Consider the following 18,250-nt stretch of genomic DNA (forward strand, 5'->3'; position numbering starts at 1 on the left):
AAATGCAACAACAGATGTGATAATGAAGCATTAATTATGCTCCTGGGAGCCTGACCTGTCGTGGCGCAGTGGATAAAGCATCGACCTGGAACGCTGAGGTTGCTGGTTCAAAACCCTGGGCTTGCCTGGTCAAGGCACATATGGGAATTGATGCTTCCTGCTCCTCCCTTCTCTCTCTCTCCCTCTAAAATGAATAAATAAATAAAGTCTTAATTATGCTCCTGGGAGTTGATGGATGGTGAGAAAAATGGAGATCAAGACTACTATTTCCAGAAGTCTGCTAGGATAAGAAGAAAAGTGAAGGGAGTAGAGAGTAGTAGCAAACAAGACTCAGAAAGCAATTATTCTTCTTGTTACTGAAGATGACTGTCAAGCACTGTGCTCATTCATGTTAGGTATATAAAGGAAAAGAAACTTGGTCTGAAAAGAAAAGGCAAAAAAGGCATTTATTTAAAAATGATAATAAAATAAAAGACCCAAATGAACTGGCCAAGTTTTCTCTGGACTCTGCTGGGTGAAATCTGGTTCTTCCACCTATGCCATTTTTTGAGCAAGATTAGAGGTCAACTAGGCACCCCCACAGTCAACTGTGATCCTCCTGTTCCTCAATTACATGGGAAGTTTTGAGTGAGTGCATCTGCAGATTCTCCAAGGAGTGATTCATTGCTTTCTTTCATCCAATTAGTAAAGCAGTGTCTGACTTTAAAAAGGTCAAAAAGCACGAAGTTAGATTTTCAGAGCAGTCCATCAGGATACATTTATACGCCAACAAATCAATTCAACCAACAAAATGAGAATTCAAATAAGACTCCACAAAGACAAACCTTTGGTTTTTCAGCAAATCCCTTTTTATTCTTGTGTATACTTCTATTTCAAATGGCTATACCAAACACTGAGAAGATGACCAAGTCCAAGGTTATAGCCCTTTCTTTGGGGGTTACTATGAGAAGAAAACAGTAAGAACAGAATATATTCTCTTAGTCTCTGTTGGTTAAAACTAAAGAAACAAAACCTGTAAGAGCTTGCATTCTAGCAGGGACGACAAAGCAAGGAGTCAATGAAGCTCACAGAAAGTAAGACATAAATAAAACATACACGTGATACACAAATTGTAAAATTTGAGGTGATGCAGAAAAAACTGGATGAGACTCTCTCCAAGAATACTCAGGAAAGGTTAACGAAATAAGTGAGCTTTTCTTTTTTTAAAGATGTTATTGATTTTAGAGAGGAGAGAGAGAAAGGGAGAAGGGGGGGGCGGGAAGCATCAACTCCTAGTAGTTGGTTCTCATATGTGCCTTGACTGGGCAAGCCCAGGGTCTTGAACTGGCGACTTCAGCATTCCAGGTTGACACTTAATCCAGTGCTCCACCACAGGTCAGGCAATAGTGAACTTTTAAACAGGAACAAGAGGGTTCGATAGTTAAATATTAGGGACCCCACTGGTGCAAAGCACTGGTAGGTACCATGAGGAATGCAACCTCCAGTTTCTGTCCTCAAGGGGCTTTCTACCTTTCTTCCTTAGTTAAAATAAACTTGAATCTAACCTCTCAAAATGAGAACTAGAAGGAACACCAAGCTCAAGTCTCCTCATCCAACAGAAGAGGAAATCAAAGCTGAGCAAGCCAGCTCAGTGCCTCTAAATGATGGCGAGGGCAGAACCTAAGCCTCCCTGTTTAACACAAAGCACACAAGCTTTAGCGACTAAAAGACCTAGGTGCAAATTAACGCATTTTTGCCATGTTCTGGACCTAGATGCTCAATGAATTTTTGTCAAGTTCTGGACCTACATTCTCTCATTTCTAAAATGGAGATGATAATACTGAGTTCTCAGGTAAGTACCAGTCCTTTCCTTCCCTTTTTCCTACTATACTGTAAATGTTGAATGAGTTACCTAAAAAGCTAAGATAGTACCCAATTAACCCCATCTTTTTTTTTCTTAGTCTTTTTTTTTTTGTATTTTTCTGAAGTTGGAAATGAGGAGGCAGTCAGACAGACTCCCACATGTGCCTGACTGGGATCCACTCGGCCCATCAGGGGTCAATGCTCTGCCCCTCTGAGGCGTTGCTCTGTTGCAACCAGGACCATTCTAGCGCCTGAGGCAGAGCCCATGGAGCCATCCTCAGCGCCCGGGCCAACTTTGCTCCAATGGAGCCTTGGCTGTGGGAGGGGAAGAGAGAGACAGAGAGGAAGGAGAGGGAGAGGGGTGGAGAAGCAAATGGGCGCTTCTCCTGTGTGCCTTGGCTGGGAATCAAACCCGGGACTCCTGCACGCCAGGCGGACGCTCTACCACTGAGCCAACCGGCCAGGGCCTAACCCCATCTTTTATGATGGCAGACATTGAGGAAATAAAGGACTTCAAGTAGGGAGTGGGGTGGTAGAGGGAAGGTATAGTGTTAATATTAGCATATAATTTTGAACACAATTAAATAACATAGTCAGAAGTGAGAGTTAGGACACAAGTTCTTAGGGGCAAACAGAATTGGTAGGAAAAAATTTTTCAGTCACTCTAATGTTCCAGAACAATTCTGTACTTCATGTAAGCAGTGCCAAGGAGGCCATAACTAGATTGTTATAATTAAGCTCCTTTCTTTCTCTATCTTATTTCTCTTTTAATCCTCTTCCTCCATTCCCAAGGTCCTATTTCCTTTCATCTTACTAACATAATAAATTAGAAAACCGAGGTCCTTCCTAGTTAGTAACAGTCCCACTCATCTTTTAAGGGAAGCTATAGAGCCAACTTAATGATAAAGAACATGGGCTTTGCAGTCAAAACAGATCTTGGTTCAAATCCCAGCTCCACCTCTAATATACAGCTGTATCCACTTCCTAGGCTTATTGTAAGAATTAAATGAGCAATTATAAAAAATGCCTAGCACACAGTATAAGCTCGCCAAGTCACAAATCTCAAATGTCACCTTCCCTGTGAGATCCGAAACATGAAGTGGAATTAACACAGCTTATTCTAAGTTTCCAATGGGGGACAGCCCATCAGTGTCCAGTCTCCATATTCTCCTTTCCCTCTACCACCTAGGGGCTGGGAACTTTAAGGGCCAGGACTTCTCTTGTCCCCAACTCAGTGTACCTGGCCCATAGGAAGCTTTCAGGTTGCAGAACCAACTCTGCAGCACGGTCATGTTATATTCTATCAGGCGAGATGGGGTCATTGGTCCATAAAGGAAATGTCAAAGGACGAGTTGTTAAAAAGGTACAAACCTGAACTACTCCCAATTGGACAAGCATCCATTATGCATACAATCATTATATCCATGCAACCTCAACACTCTCCAATCTGACTCATGTGCTGGGATGTCATCTTTTGGGGAAATGACTTCCCAAAGTATAACTCAGACAAAATTAAACAGCACCTTTTGTTATGCACCTTGAGTTTATTAAATCTTTCAACATTTGAGAGATCTCTAGTTATATATTAACTCACCCTATTTGTTTCTCTACCTAAGGTAGTGGCCTGTGAACACGCAAGAATAAAGGCTTTGCTACCCTGCTTATAAAGTTTAAGGAGGCACCTATAAAGGTCTTTTATTTTAGACATTCTTATCTTAATAAGCACCCTTTCAAACTTCTTTAATTCCCACTTTACAAATCTGTAAACCTATAAAAATCTATACCACACAGTTCAAACCCTGGGTTTGCCAGGTCAAGGCACATATGACAAGCAACCAATGAATAGGTACAGTGAAGCAACTACTTCTTGTCTCCCACTCCCTCTCTCTGTAAAATCAATAAATAAAATCTTTAAAAGAAAATTATTTTGGGCCTTAGCTGGTTAGCCCAGTCAGAACATTGTCCCAAAATACCAAGGTTATGGGCTCAATCCTAGGTCAGGGTACATACGGAAGCAACCAATAAAAAACAAATGTGACCCTGGCCAGATAGCTCTGTTGGTTGGAGCATCAGTCCGAAGCACAGAGGTTGCTGGTTTGATCCCTGGTCAGGGCACATACAGATCGATGTTCCTGTTTCTCTCTCTCTCTCTCCCCTCTCCTCTCTGGCTAAAATAAATAAAATTTTAAAAATAAATAAATAAAATAAATGCACAACTAAGTGGAACAAGTAAGTGTTTCTCTCCCCCCCCCCTTCCTATTGTCTAAAATGTGTTTCTTTCTTTCTTTTTTTTTTTTTTGTATTTTTCTGAAGCTGGAAACGGGGAGGCAGTCAGACAGACTCCCGCATGCGCCCGACCGGGATCCACCCGGCACGCCCTCCAGGGGGCAATGTTCTGCCCCTCTGGGGCATCACTCTGTTGCATCCAGAGCCACTCTAGAGCCTGAGGCAGAGGCCAAGGAGCCATCCCCAGCGCCCGAGCCATCTTTTGCTCCAATGGAACCTCGGCTGCGGGAGGGGAAGAGAGAGACACAGAGGAAGGAGAGGGGGAGGGGTAGAGAAGCAGATGGGCGCTTCTCCTATGTGCCCTGGCCGGGAATCGAACCCGGGACTCCACGCCAGGCCGACGCTCTACCACTGAGCCAACCGGCCAGGGCCTTAAAATGTGTTTCTTAAAAAAAAAAATCATATGGAGTCATCAATATGAACTTTTTTAAAAGTATGGTAAGAAATCCCTCCTAAAAATTCCACAGAAAATAATAAATCTTTTTTTTTTTTTAGCAACAGAGACAGAGAAACAGAGAGAGGAACAGATAGAGACAGACAGGCAGGGAGAGAGATGAGAAGCATCAATTCTTCGTTACAGCACCTTATTTGTTCACTGATTGTTTTCTTATATGCAGGGGAGGGGGGCGCTCCACAAGAGCAAGTGGCCCCTTGCCCCAACCAGAGACCATGGGGTCATGTCTATGATCCCACACACAAGCCAGGGACCCTGCGCTCAAGCTAGCAAACCCGTGCTCAAGCCAGATAAGTCCGCGCTCTGCAGGCTCAAGCCAACAACCTTGGGGTTTCGAACCTGGGTCCTCTGCGTCCTAGTCCGGCACACTATCCACTGCGCCACCACCCAGTAAGGGCAGAGAGAATAATTCTTAATTAGTTAATGTTCTTAATAAATCATCCTGACAGCTACTAACACTTCCCTAATGGTTTTAAATTCTCTGCCTCCCTCCCCACAAAAAGAGCTCCTTTATGCCTGACCTGTGGTGGCGCTGTGGGTAAAGCATCGACCTGGAATGCTGAGGTCAGCAGTTTGAAACCTCAGGCTTGCCTGAGGAAGGCACATATGAGAATCAACAACTATGAGTTAATGCTGCCTGCTCCTCCTCCATTGCTTTTTTCTCCTCAAATCAGTAAGTAAAATCTTAAAAGGAATAAAAAAGAACCCCTTTATGAGTTCATTTTAAAGAGTTAATAATGATCTATTGCAAAGAATGGGTGTTGGTACTAGACAAACCTAGGTTAAATCCCTGTACTACTATTTACCACTGTGGCCTCATCCAAGGGCAAACTACCTAGCCACTCACCTCATAGGATAGTGACATAGATTAACTAAGATAAAGAACATAAAGCATCTACCGCAACCCTTGGCTTTTTGGACTGTCTTCTGGAAATTAAGCATTTATTGTCTAGAAATGTTCCTTGTTCCCTTACCTTTTCTTTCCCCTCATATTGCAAATTAAATGTCAGCACTGCTATGATCACTGCTTTTAACTCCAGACCCAACCCAGTGGGGTTGTGGTGGGAGTCCACCACTTCCCCCTTTACAAATATGCCCTGAGCTCTTAGTCCTTGGAATTCTCTTCTTTTCCATTCTCAGAGCACTCTCCAGCATTTAAAGACAACCCAGAAGCAGTTGCAAAGGTTCCAATCCACATCACAAGCAATGCAAATCTAGTTAAATGGGCTCTGGTCAGTTAGCTGAATTGGTCAGAGAGCTGTCAAGAAACACCAAGGTTGTGGGTTTGACCTCTGGTCACGGCATATATGGGAAGCGACCAATGAATGCACAAGTGGAACAACAAATGGATGTCTCTCTAAACTAAATCAATAAAAAATAAAAAAAAAGTTCAACAGTCCAGGGATCCATTCCCTGGTCTTCTAAGTACAATCCAAAAGATGTGGCCCTAGCTGGTTGGCTCAGTGGTGGTAGTGTTGGCTCAGCATTTTGGAAGTCTCAGGTTCAATTACTGGTTAGGGCACACATGAGAAGCAACCGTCTGCTTTTCCACCCCCTCCCCTTACCCCTTCTCTCTCTTTTCCTCTCCCACAGCCATGGCTGGAATGATTAGCACAAGTTGGCCCCAGGCACTGAGAGTCTCCATGGCCTCACCTAAGGCACTAAAATAGCTCAGTTGCCAAGCAACAGAGCAGCAGTCCCAGATGGGAGAGCATCCCCTAGCAGGGGCTTGCTGGGTGGATCCCAGTGGGGGCACATGCGGAGTTCCTCTCACTGCATCCCCGCCTCTCAAAAATAATAATAAAAAGAATCCAAAAGAAGCAAACAGTCTCTATCTCTGTCCCAAAAATATTTACAGAAAGTCCCTTACTTACAATAGTTTGACTTAGGTTTTTTGACTTTATGATGGTGTGAAAGTCACATATAGTCAGTAGAAACCGTACTTTGATTTTTTATCTTTCCCCAGGCTAGCAATATGCAATATGATACTCTCTCATGATGCTGGGCAGTGAGATGATTTTGTCCAACTGTAGGCTAATGTAAGTGTCCTGAACACGGTTAAGGTGGACTAAGCTAAGCTCTGATGTTCAGTTAGATTAAGTATATTAAATGCATTTTCCACTTAAGATCTTTTCAAGTTATGATGGATTTTAATAGGGTGTAACCCCAGTAAGTTGAGGAGCATCAGTATCTCCCTAACCACCTCCTTCTCAAATAAGCTAAGGTTGTAGGAGCCTGTCAAAATGCCAAATGTATACTGATTCAAACACATTACTGGTGTCAGTAAGAATGCACGCCCACCAGCAACTCTTTAGGTGCCTAAATGGTGTGTACACACAGGCACTAACCAAAAGCCTGATTGAACACATTACTTGACATAGATGAAGAGAAATACTAATCTGATAGTCAAAAGCTGACAACCCTTCTAAAAGGATGAATGAAAAGGCGAGGAGGTTATTTCTATACAGTTATTGTTTTCTGCAATTAATGCTAAAACATTTTTAAAAGAAAGTCCTTCAAGACTTTTTCCCCTAGGACTATGCAATATTCTGAATGATTTTTTTTTCCATGCAAGGGAGGGGGGCCCTAAAGCAATTAAGGCAGTTTCTAGACGTTAACAGTTTCTATTTTTTTTTATTTATTTATTGATTTTAGAGAGAGAGGAAGAGGGAGGGAAGAAGGAAAGGAGGGTGGGAGAGGAAGAAAGAAAGGGAGATTGAAGGGGAGAGAGGGGGAAAGGGGAGAGGGAGGGGAGGAGAAGGAGGAAGAAAGGGGAGAGAGAGAGAGGGAAAGGAGAGGGGGTAAGGGAGAGGGAGGGAGAAGGGGAGAGGGGGATGGGGAGAGAGAAAGGGAGAAGGGGATGGGGAGAGGGGTGGTGGGGATAGAGAGGGAAGAAAGGAGGGGAGAATGGAGAGGAAGAAGGAAGGGGAGAGACAGAAGAACATCAATTTGTTGTTCACTGATTTATATACATTCATTGGTTGATTCTTATGTGGGCCCTGCCCGGAGATGGAACTCACAACCTTGGCATATAGATGACACTCCAACCCACTGAACAACCTGCTAGGGCAGATGTCAACAGTTTCTGTTAAAACAACACATTTAACATTGAAAAATAAATATTTTAAGGATACTATTTGCCACATTGGTATTTTTTAAATAATCTTAAAATGATTGTTAAGTTCAGTAACTTTGTTTCTATAACAAAGCTCTTTAAATAAATTTTTTGTAAACCAGAAGCCCAGGTCTGTCAAGTGAAAACTTCCAACGCACATACCCACTGAGCAAGGGCCACGCAATCCTGGATATGCTATGCTGATGGCAGCCTGAAAAGGGGCTTAAAAATGATAGAAAACTAGGAAGTAAAGCTGGAAACCATAATGCAACTTTGTTTTTAACACAATCCCAGTGCAAAATAAGGTGCAGAAGGCTTTTATTTTACTTTATTAAAGACACTCTATGGCAACCCTGTCTTGACTAATGGAACTCAGCACTACTCCTTGTGTTCTGCTCTTGTCATCTTGCTGAAAGCTGTGCTAATTCGTTCCAAATCATGGTCATATTTCAGATGGCAAATCTTTCAAACACAAATGGGGGATGTATGAGGCCATCTTAGAGGTAATTCCTTATGTTAAAATTCAAGTTTCAGGTTCTAAAATGGAGCCTAAGGGTACTATTTGACTGGTAACCAATACAGTTAACTCCCTTGACTTCTCCCCTAATTTTCAATTACTTAATAGTAATATTACAGGGTCAAAGTTCTCAGTATTTTGCCTTCAGCACTGAAAGGAAAGATGTTACATAATTTTAATAAATAAAAGATATTCATAATATTTAAGAGTTCATCTCTTTAATAAGCATCAATTCAGACTAATTATTTTAATAAACCCACACTTGGATAGAAAACTACCAGGGAATTATGAAGGTAACTCTGATGCATGTTACAACCAGGTATTATAAAAGGAATTATCACCATTTTCCAAATATAAGCATACAGCCAACAACTAACCTTTTCCTTCTTTAAGGAGTTAATTGTGAAGAAAAATGAATAAAAGTTAACTTCTGGTTCTTCTCCCAAGAAAAAGAATTCAGAAGTAAATAGTAATAATCTATGAAGATTTAAGTTTGACTAAAGCTTAGTAAATTTAATGCCACTTGCTTCTGATGAGCAAGCTGGTTAATAATTAAATAAATGAAGATAATCTATTCAGGATGGATTTAAACCACTCCATAAAGAATCTTAAGTACACTGCTGACATTCTGTTGAGCTGTAAAACACAGTCTGCTCAGTGCTATACTAAAGCTAAAGAATTAATGCTGTACTTAGCATCTGAATGATAATTACTGCATTGAACTGACTGTATCTATGGGGCTTTATATATTTTTGCTTCCTAAACAATGTTAAATTACACATTAACTCAGTGGTTCTCAAACTTTTTGAAGTTGGGGAGCATTAAAAATCCTACAAATGGCCCTGGCTGGAGCATCGGCCTGGCGTGCGGGGGACCCGGGTTCGATTCCCGGCCAGGGCACATAGGAGAAGCGCCCTTTGCTTCTCCACCCCCCTTCCTCTCTGTCTCTCTCTTCCCCTCCCACAGCCAAGGCTCCATTGGAGCAAAGATGGCCCAGGCGCTGGGGATGGCTCCTTGGCCTCTGCCCCAGGCGCTAGAGTGGCTCTGGTCTCAGCAGAGCGACGCCCCGGAGGGGCAGAGCATCACCCCCTGGTGGGCAGAGCTTCGCCCCCTGGTGGGTGTGCCGGGTGGATCCCGGTCGGGCGCATGCGGGAGTCTGTCTGACCGTCTCTCCCCGTTTCCAGCTTCAGAAAAAATAAAAATAAAAAATCCTACAAATAATTGTAGGCCCACTATATACAAATTTCTGAGAAATATGTTATAATAATTAAGTCAAATATTAAGGAAAAAATATAAAGTCCAAGCGTGCTTTTATGGTAATTAAATGAAATAAATACGACAAAATTAAATTTATTCTGACATTAAAAAACATTTTTATGTTACATTTGTTGAGTTATACTTTTTAGAATTAGTAAAAAAGAGGGGTTAAAAAATTTAAAAATGACAAAAAAGTTATCTTTTTATATATAGATACATTCTTAGTAAGATTTAGTAAATTCGGCAGGTCCCGGTGCGAATGTGTTAAGCTTTTTCATTCTTATGTTTATGAGAAACATGAGCCTGATGTGTCCTAACAATTTCTTCAATGTTTGAGCATAAATTTGAAAGGCAAACTCTCATTTCCTAATCAATACATTGAAGAATTCCTCTATTTACTCTTAATTGTGTTGAGTGCAGAAAACCCCCACCATACATATCATCTTAACTTTACACCAAACAAAGGATAGAAGAAACTTGCCTGCAGTCTTTCTGGGGAACATGGGGGGCAGTGTAAACAATCCAGCACCACAGCTTAACAGCCTTTTGTAACCAATTCAGGCAAGTGAGGTGGGGGGTTGGGCAGACTGTCAGCTTATAGCCAATTCCCCACACCTCTGTCCCCCAAAAATCTAAACTCCAAAAACGCTGTTGGTGTTTTGGTCCCCAACAGGCACATATTTCTCTGGAATACCATAGGGCAGTGGTCCCCAAGATTTTTGGGCCACGGACTGGTTTACTGTCAGAAAATATTTTCACGGACCGGCCTTTAGGGTGGGATGAATAAATGTATCACATGACTGAGACAAGCGTCAAGAGTGAGTCTTAGATGGATGTAACAGAGGGAATCTGGTCATTTTTAAAAAAATAAAACATCATTCAGACTTAAATATAAATAAAACGGAAATAATGTAAGTTATTTATTCTTTCTCTGCAGACCGGTACCAAATGGCCCACGGACTGGTAGCCATCCGCGGCCCGGGGGTTGGGGACCACTGCCAAAGGGCGCACCTGGAAATCTTCTATGACACACCAGTGTGCCCTGGCACACTTTGAGAACCACTGCATTAACTTAAGGGGGTAAACTTAATGATTCTAAGGATGTTTTCCTTATACTAAAGATAGTCTCACCTGACCTGTGGTGGCGCGGTGAATCAAATGTCAACTTGGAATGCTGAGGTCGCCAGCTTGAAACCCCAGGCTTGCTGGGTCAAGGCACATACCAGAAGGAACTAACTACTACAAGTTGATGCTTCCCACTCTTCCCTCCACCTCTAAAAAATCAATACATAAAATCTTGGGGGAAAAAAGAAAGTATACTCAACATATCTACCATCTATAGCACACACAGTCCTATTTCCTCCCCAAAGTGGTACTCAACCACACCAATTCATTGGTGATAGCCCAATTGACAGCCACACTGACCAACAGAATGACCAGCTGAGACTTCTTAAAGGCCACTCACTTAGTCTCGGCGCAAAAAAGCAAAGATAAATAAGTTCACAGTGAGTTTAAACAGACCATTCTCACATGATAGTATCATGGGGATGGGAGAAGAGGAGGGATGTGCTAGGTATGAAGAGGGATTAAGAGTCCCGGACAATGACCAAAAACATAGAACATACTGTTTACCATAGATGGAATCTGATGGAAGGGGAAGGAGAGAAGAGGGAAAGAAGAGATCACAAAATGCCCTGTAAGTGACTCATCCAAAAAGTTTTCTTTGGGCTGGGCAACAAGTGGGACCTCAGAGTGAGGACATGGAAAGGAGTAGGCCATGAAAGATGTGAGATCCACAGAAAAAGCAACAATGCAAAGAACACGTTTCACAGGCTTACAAAAAAATCGACTCTTTTAGAAAGGTCCTGCAAGTTCAAAAGAGCTTCTATTTCACCATGGCTAATGTTAGGGCGTCATGCTTCTTTCAGGAGGCCTGCAGTCTTTGTCCTCCTGATACTGAAACTTATGCAGCTTTATCTTTCTGAATGAGGTCATATGAGTTTATGGTCCCTTTTCTTCTATTATATCTTTAACTTCAACATCATCATACAAAATGCCCAAGATGAACTAGAACCAAACATACAATCCCATATCTTAAAAGGTGAGTAATTATTTTCCTTTGGATGACAGGCATTTTAATTATTACCTTCTTAAGCTAAGTTAACTTAAAAGTTTGATTCATCCAAGCAAACCACCCCAAACTTAGTCATCACCCTTAGTACCAGTTAACAGTAGTTCTCACCCTTATATGAATGTTCTGTATACCGCAAACCAGGGTATTGAGCTTCCATCCTAATTTCATTGTTTTTTGTTTTGTTTTGTTCTTTCAGAGAGAGAGAGAGAGAGAGAGATGAGAAGCATCAACTCTTAGCAGCAGCACTTTAGCTGTTCACTGATTGCTTCTCATACAAGCCTTGATGGGGGGGAGGGGCAGCTGAGCCTGTGACCCCTTGCTCAAACCAGTGACCTTGGGCTTAAAATCAGCGACCTTTGGGCTCCAGCCAGCAACCATGGGTTCATGTCTATGATCCCACGTTCAAGCCAGCAACCCTGCTGGGGTTCAAGCTGGTGAGCCTGCACTCCAACTGGATATTGCCAGTGCTCAAACTGGCAACCTCAGTTTCAAACCTGGGTTCTCCGTGCCCCAGGTCAACATTCTATCCACTGTGTCACCACCTGGTCAGGCTCTAATTTCACTGTTTTAGTGATTATCTTAAAACAAACAAATATCATAAAGTGGTTTCACATGACTGCAAATGCCTCTTGTGAAGTCACAAGCCAATAGCCTTCAACAATTTACCACCACAACTTCTCTCGGACCACTTCCCCAGCAAAAATACCCAGCGACTTTGGCCATCATTACTTTGGCCAACCCAAGGCCAGACAGATTTCTCTTCTCCACCATACCTTTTAAGTAAAAAAGCCGAAATGATGAAACTGGTTGTCTAAATACAACCACCAACCTCTGTATAATATTGTGCATTTATAAAGCCACTGAAAATTACCATATCACTTCTTGTAAACAATAACAGCTTTCTAGTAGGCAAGGTAAATATGAGCACCATCCCCATCACTAGGGAATGATCCAAGGCTTCAGGAAGGGAGGTGGCCAGGCCATGGTCAATACTGGGAACAGGGGGATGGGGTTGATGTTGCAGGGGATCAATCAAAGAATGACCAGCTAAGAAATATTACAATATGAGCTTGGAAACTGACTACATCTGTACACAGAAGGCATTAGAAGAGCTGACCTGTCTACTAGCCAGCCTCTACTCCTACTTTGCCTCATGACCCCCCAAAATGCTCTTTGCCTGTCATTCAGTACTAGTGGCATCCCGAAGGAACCCAGTCAGTTTAGCCTTTACATGCAGTTTCCCCTACCTGACATGCTCCCCACCCATTTACTTTTAATAAAAATTTTACTTATTAATTTGAGAGAGAGAAAAGGGGGAGATGGGAGGGAGATGAGAAAGAAACATCAATTTGTTGTTCTACTTATTTGTGCATTCATTGGTTGATTCTTGCATGTGCCCTGACCAGGGCATTGACCCTGCAACCCTGGTGTATTAGGGCAATGCTCTAACCAACTAAGCTACCCAGTCAGGGCCCATTTCTTCTTTCCGCTGCATCCATCTGACTTTTAAACTCAGTTCGGCCTGACCTGTGGTGGCGCAGTGGATAAAGTGTCGACCTGGAAATGCTGAGGTCGCCGGTTCGAAACCCTGGGCTTGCCTGGTCAAGGCACATATGGGAGTTGATGCTTCCAGCTCCTCCCCCTTCTCTCTCTCTCTCTCCTTTCTAAAAATGAATAAATAAATAAATTAATTTAAAAAAAAAAGATAAGAAAAATAAAATAAAATAAACTCAGTTCAACTGACATCTCTTTCAAGAGCTGACTTCCTATTGCTCTCAGAGCCCTCTGGATTACCTCATGTCATTGCAGTGTCAAGCCTGATTCTGTCATTTGTTCTCTTCCCTAGACTTAAGTTCTAGGGTGGGGGGTTAAGGGACAATGGGAGCACACATGTGATGGGGCTCATCTTTTGCTAGCGCCTGACATATGGAGCAGGCACTGTGTTTGTGGACTAAATGAACGAATGTGCTAACTGCCAAGAGTAGCCACAGCAGGCTTCCAAGATAGAAAACTTCCGACAACTTTAGTGTAAACCACTGCCCTCCACATTCACTTTAGCCACTTGGACTCCCTTCTCAGCCTGGCTCCTCTATGCCATGAGAATGTCACATAAGCTAAAGCACTGTTGTGGAATGTTAATCCACATCAGGTTTTGTGGTGGGTTGTGTCTGATTTCCATTTTAAATGGAAAACCTTTGGTTCATTATACATTTGGACTCACTTTGAATGTTTAACCTGGGACACAAAGTGACAGCCACACTTGTGGTGTATTTCCCTAGGGTTAGACAGAATACTTGTTAAGAGTGTGAGCTCTGAAGTCTGGGTTCCAATGTGACATCTGCCAACTAGGTATGTGGCCGGCATTCAGTCCGCAAATATCTCCTGAACGCCTACCATGGGCCAAGTGGTGGTGATACAGTGGTGATCTGACCCATCAATCTAAAGTGTAAGCTCTACATGTCAGCCTGTTTTCTCCCCTCTCAGTATGCACCACTGTCTGAAACATTCTTGTTTGCTGGTTTGTCTCCTGGCATCAGAACGTAACCTCTATGAGAGCAGGGAACTTGTCTGTCCCGTTTGCCCATGGCTACTATCGTTACTCAATACATGTGACAAAGGTGGGTAGGTCAGACGAGATCCCTGTTGCCTCATGGCACTTAGATTTTGGTGGAGAACATAGGGATGAAATGACATGTAAGAACTGTAAAAGTTCACACTGGGAAGGGCCCTGGCTTGTCACAAACACTCATGGCACACTTGGCTTCCTCTGGCTTCTGCTCCAGGCCACTCTGGGGAGAAAAAGGATCTTCCCATCCCGGGAGTTTCCCACAACTGCACGGACATGAGCACAAGGAAAGCTGTCCCATGTCCCATCAGACTCCTGAGGACGTTCTTTTCATTCATTTGTTGAACAGCTATCTATTGGCTCCCCACATAAGTTGAGTATCCAGCAAAGAAAGACCAGATCCTGTCCTCATGGAGCTTCCCTTCAAGCGTAGAAACACAGTACGCGGAGGAATGGCTGCAGGTGTCCAGATGGGGTGGGCTGCTCAGAATAGGCCCTTTGCGTAGGTGACATCTGACCTAAGACCTGCAGAGGTCAACCTTGGAGAGAGCCGCAAAGAACCTTGTAGGCAAAGGCTGTCACCAAGATTTACACTCAAGAGCGAAATCTCACAAACTTGACAGTAAGTTAAAATGGCAACTGTGCCGAGCGGGAGGCTCTAGAGAGGAGGAGAGGCACCGCCTCCACCACCCCAGTACCCGGACGCTGGGCCCTCGGGTGCAAGCAGCCCTTATCAGTTTGGGGGCCAGGGAGCGGGCGCGCCGTCGGGCAGGGACGGGGCCGCGGGCCAACGGAGACCGACGTCACCGCCGCGCCGGCCGGTCCCTCCGGAGCGCGGGCGGGGGCGCGGGGCTGCCTGGCCTGGCCCTGTCCGCGTCCGAACATGGCCGGCCTCCGGCTTACCTCGGAATTTGAGCTCGTGCTGCGGCTCGAGGCTCAGGACCTGTTCCACCTTCGCCATGTTCCTCAGCGGCGGGCACCTCTGGCAGGGAGACCCCTGAGAGGTCACCTGAGGCAGGAGCCGTTAATGCTGCGCCCCCTTTAAATTTGGAAGGGGGGGCTGGCCGGGGCGCGGGCGGGGGTCGTTGCGGTGAGCGCGCGGAGGGGGGGGCGGCCTACGTGGTGCAAGCGCAGGGGCGGAGGGAAAGGGCGAGGCCTCAGTGCCCGGCAAGCGCACCGCACGCACGCAGCGACGCACGCACGCACGCACGCACGCAGCAGTCTGGCTGGCGGGGACTTACGCACAGTCTGCGGCGGGAAGGGGCGCTCCCGGAACTGCTCCCGGCGCAGTGCGCAGGCGCGGCGCTGGCTTCGGGGGCGGGGCTGCCAGGAGGCAGCAAGCTGGGCGTCAGCAGGACCGGAGGAGGAACGTGACCAGCAAGTGCAAAAATTAGGGCAGCCCGGTGAAGATTGTTTTTCAGGGCTCGTAGGGACCAGCGGTTGTGTTAAGTCCTTTATTCAATTATAACTAATAACAATAAACTTCCACTTTTCCCTTGCTTATATAGTGCTAGACACTGTTGCAGACTTCGAGTAATAATGATCAAGTACTATTTATTCTCATAATAAACATGTTTATGGGTAAATGATGTGTGCTAGGCATTGTGATGTTGAAAAGCAGTAAGTATAAATAGTTGCCAGTTATTGCTTGCTTATTTTGTGCCACTCTGCTGAACGCTTTTGATAACAACTAAAATAAAAGCTATGCTACATTATGTGTTTGCTACGTATTTACTACGTATTAAGCACTGTGTTGAATCCTTTACTAATAGATGCAATAAATATTTAGAAATGCAGTCATCAGAAAAGTTGACCTAGTTCCTACCCTCTCACTAGAGTCTAGTGGAGAGACAGCCTTTGAATAACCACATAATAAGTTACATGATTAAAAATTATTGGGAACCCAGATCAGTTCGGGGTAAAAAATGAACACTACCTCATTATTGCCATCTAAATTTTACTTCATTATATAATGTTTACTACATAGAATGTGTGTTAATAGTCTCCTATATATATATAATAGGTGAAGCAAACATAGCAAATACCATTGTTGACTCTGACAGGCACATGTTCTTTGTCTTTGTTCTGTTCTTCCCACTTTTCTGTACACTTGAAATTTTTCATAAATAAAAAAGTGTTTGTTTTAAGATAATCTTTGCCTTTTAACTAGATCATTTGGTCCATTTATACTTATTATATTTACTGAAATATCTGAATTTATTTTTACCATCTTATTTTGTGCTTCCTATTTGTCATGCCTGTCTTTTCTTTTTCCACTCTTTCTTATTTCTTTAGAGCTGATTTATTTTCATTCCATTTTTTCCTTATATATGTTCTATTTCTGTTGTTTAATGATTACCCTAAAAAATTTGAAATGACTGCTCACAAAGTCCAGTTTTTAAAATCTCTTCACTTTGCTTTCTTAAAATATAAGGACTCTGGGATACGGATACTTTAATCACCCTCCCTTCAATTATATGCTTTAATCGTACTATACTTTAATCTTTTCCTTTTTCACCCCATAAATCATTACTAAGTTGCTTTAGACAATCAATGTTAGTTTAGACTCACACACACTGAGTTACCAATCTCTCTGCTCATCTTTTCCTTCTTGCATCTCAGAACATAACAGCCATGCTGACTTTCCTTGTGCCTGAAGTACATCCTTTAAATCAGTGGTTCTCAACCTTTCTAATGCCGTGACCCCGCAATACAGTTCCTCATGTTGCAGTGACCCCAAACCAAAAAATAATTTTTGTGGCTACTTCATAACTGTAATTTTGCTACAGTTATGATTCGGAATGTAAATACCTGATATGCACCTGACCTGTGGTGGCGCAGTGGATAAAGCATTAACCTGGAAATGCTGAGGTCGCCGGTTCGAAACCCTGGGCTTGCCTGGTCAAGGCACATATGGGAGTTGGTGCTTCCAGCTCCTCCCACCTTCTCTCTCTCTGTCTCTCTCTCCTCTCTGTCTCTCCTCTCTAAAATGAATAAAATAAATAAATAAATAAATACCTGATATGCATTATGTATTTTCTGATGGCTTTAGGCGACCCCACTGGGGTTACGACCCACAGGTTGAGAACCGCTGCTTTAAATCCTACAGGGCTTGTTGGAACAATTCAAGCAACAACAATAAATAACAGTTTTGGGTTGTAAGCCAAAGTAGAAAATATCCACGAGTCCCTGCAAATATAAATAAATTATTGAATACATAAATAGACTAGAAAAGGTAAAATAATTCCAAATGATTTCTGTTGGCTATTCTTCCCCCAAAGAGGTGCTACATAACTCCCTAACCCTTAAGTGAAGCTATGCATAGTGACTTTCTTCCAAAGAGTACAGTATGGAAAGTAGAAAAATAACTTTATAAGGAGAGAGCTGCCAAACAGTACCAGGCGATCATACACCATGTTGAGAGGATGTGCCTTGCTATGATGTAATGAGAAGGGCACTTCACCTCTGTGGTCTTCCCCCCCACCCAAAAGCCCATAGTCCCACTCTATAAGAGAAAGTCATAAAAACACAAACTGAAGGACATTCTACAAAATAATACCATTTGAGCAGTACTCTTCAAATGTCAAGGTCATCAAACACAAGGAAAGTCTGAGAGACTCAGCCCAGAAAACCAAAACCGACACGAGGACTAGATGTCATGTGGTGTCCTGAATGGAATCTTGGAATAGAAAAAGGGTGCCAGGGGAATACCAAGAAAATCTGGATAAAATATGGGCTTTAATTAAAAATAGCATATTAACATAAGAACAGTGGTTCATTAGTTGTGACAAATGTACTAATGTGAAACATTAACAGTGGGAAAACTGGGTGCTGGGCATGCACAAATTCTATCTTTGTAACTCTTCTGTAACTCCCAGCTATTCTAAGTTAAAAGTTTATTTAAAATATTTTTATTGGCTTTTCAGCTTCCTATATTGGTATTCTTTGCAGTGCACACTGACTGTTTCTCTCTAGCCCTCAAACCTTTTGATAACTAGAATGTGCCAGGCTGAGCCATGGTGAAGAAATGAATGGCTCGGTGGCATTCGTGTCATCATCTCACCCCATTTCTGGCTTTG

At 43.1% G+C, this 18,250-nt stretch overlaps 1 protein-coding gene across 2 annotated transcripts in view; it reads right to left on the bottom strand.

The window, feature by feature from the left end:
* The window catches only part of VAPB (VAMP associated protein B and C), a 67,106-nt gene extending 51,757 nt beyond the window's left edge, over positions 1-15,349 (bottom strand). For both annotated transcript variants that reach the window (XR_010726309.1, XM_066237971.1), the window contains exon 1: positions 15,075-15,349. Coding sequence is in view for 1 of the 2 variants with exons in the window: in XM_066237971.1 (XP_066094068.1) it covers positions 15,075-15,132 (58 nt within the window). In the remaining variant the exon portion in view is untranslated. The remainder of the gene's footprint in view (positions 1-15,074) is intronic.
* Between the last annotated feature and the right edge of the window lie 2,901 nt (positions 15,350-18,250).

This window comes from Saccopteryx bilineata, chromosome 6, assembly GCF_036850765.1.
Source record: "Saccopteryx bilineata isolate mSacBil1 chromosome 6, mSacBil1_pri_phased_curated, whole genome shotgun sequence".
NCBI classification, from domain to species: Eukaryota; Metazoa; Chordata; class Mammalia; order Chiroptera; family Emballonuridae; genus Saccopteryx; species Saccopteryx bilineata.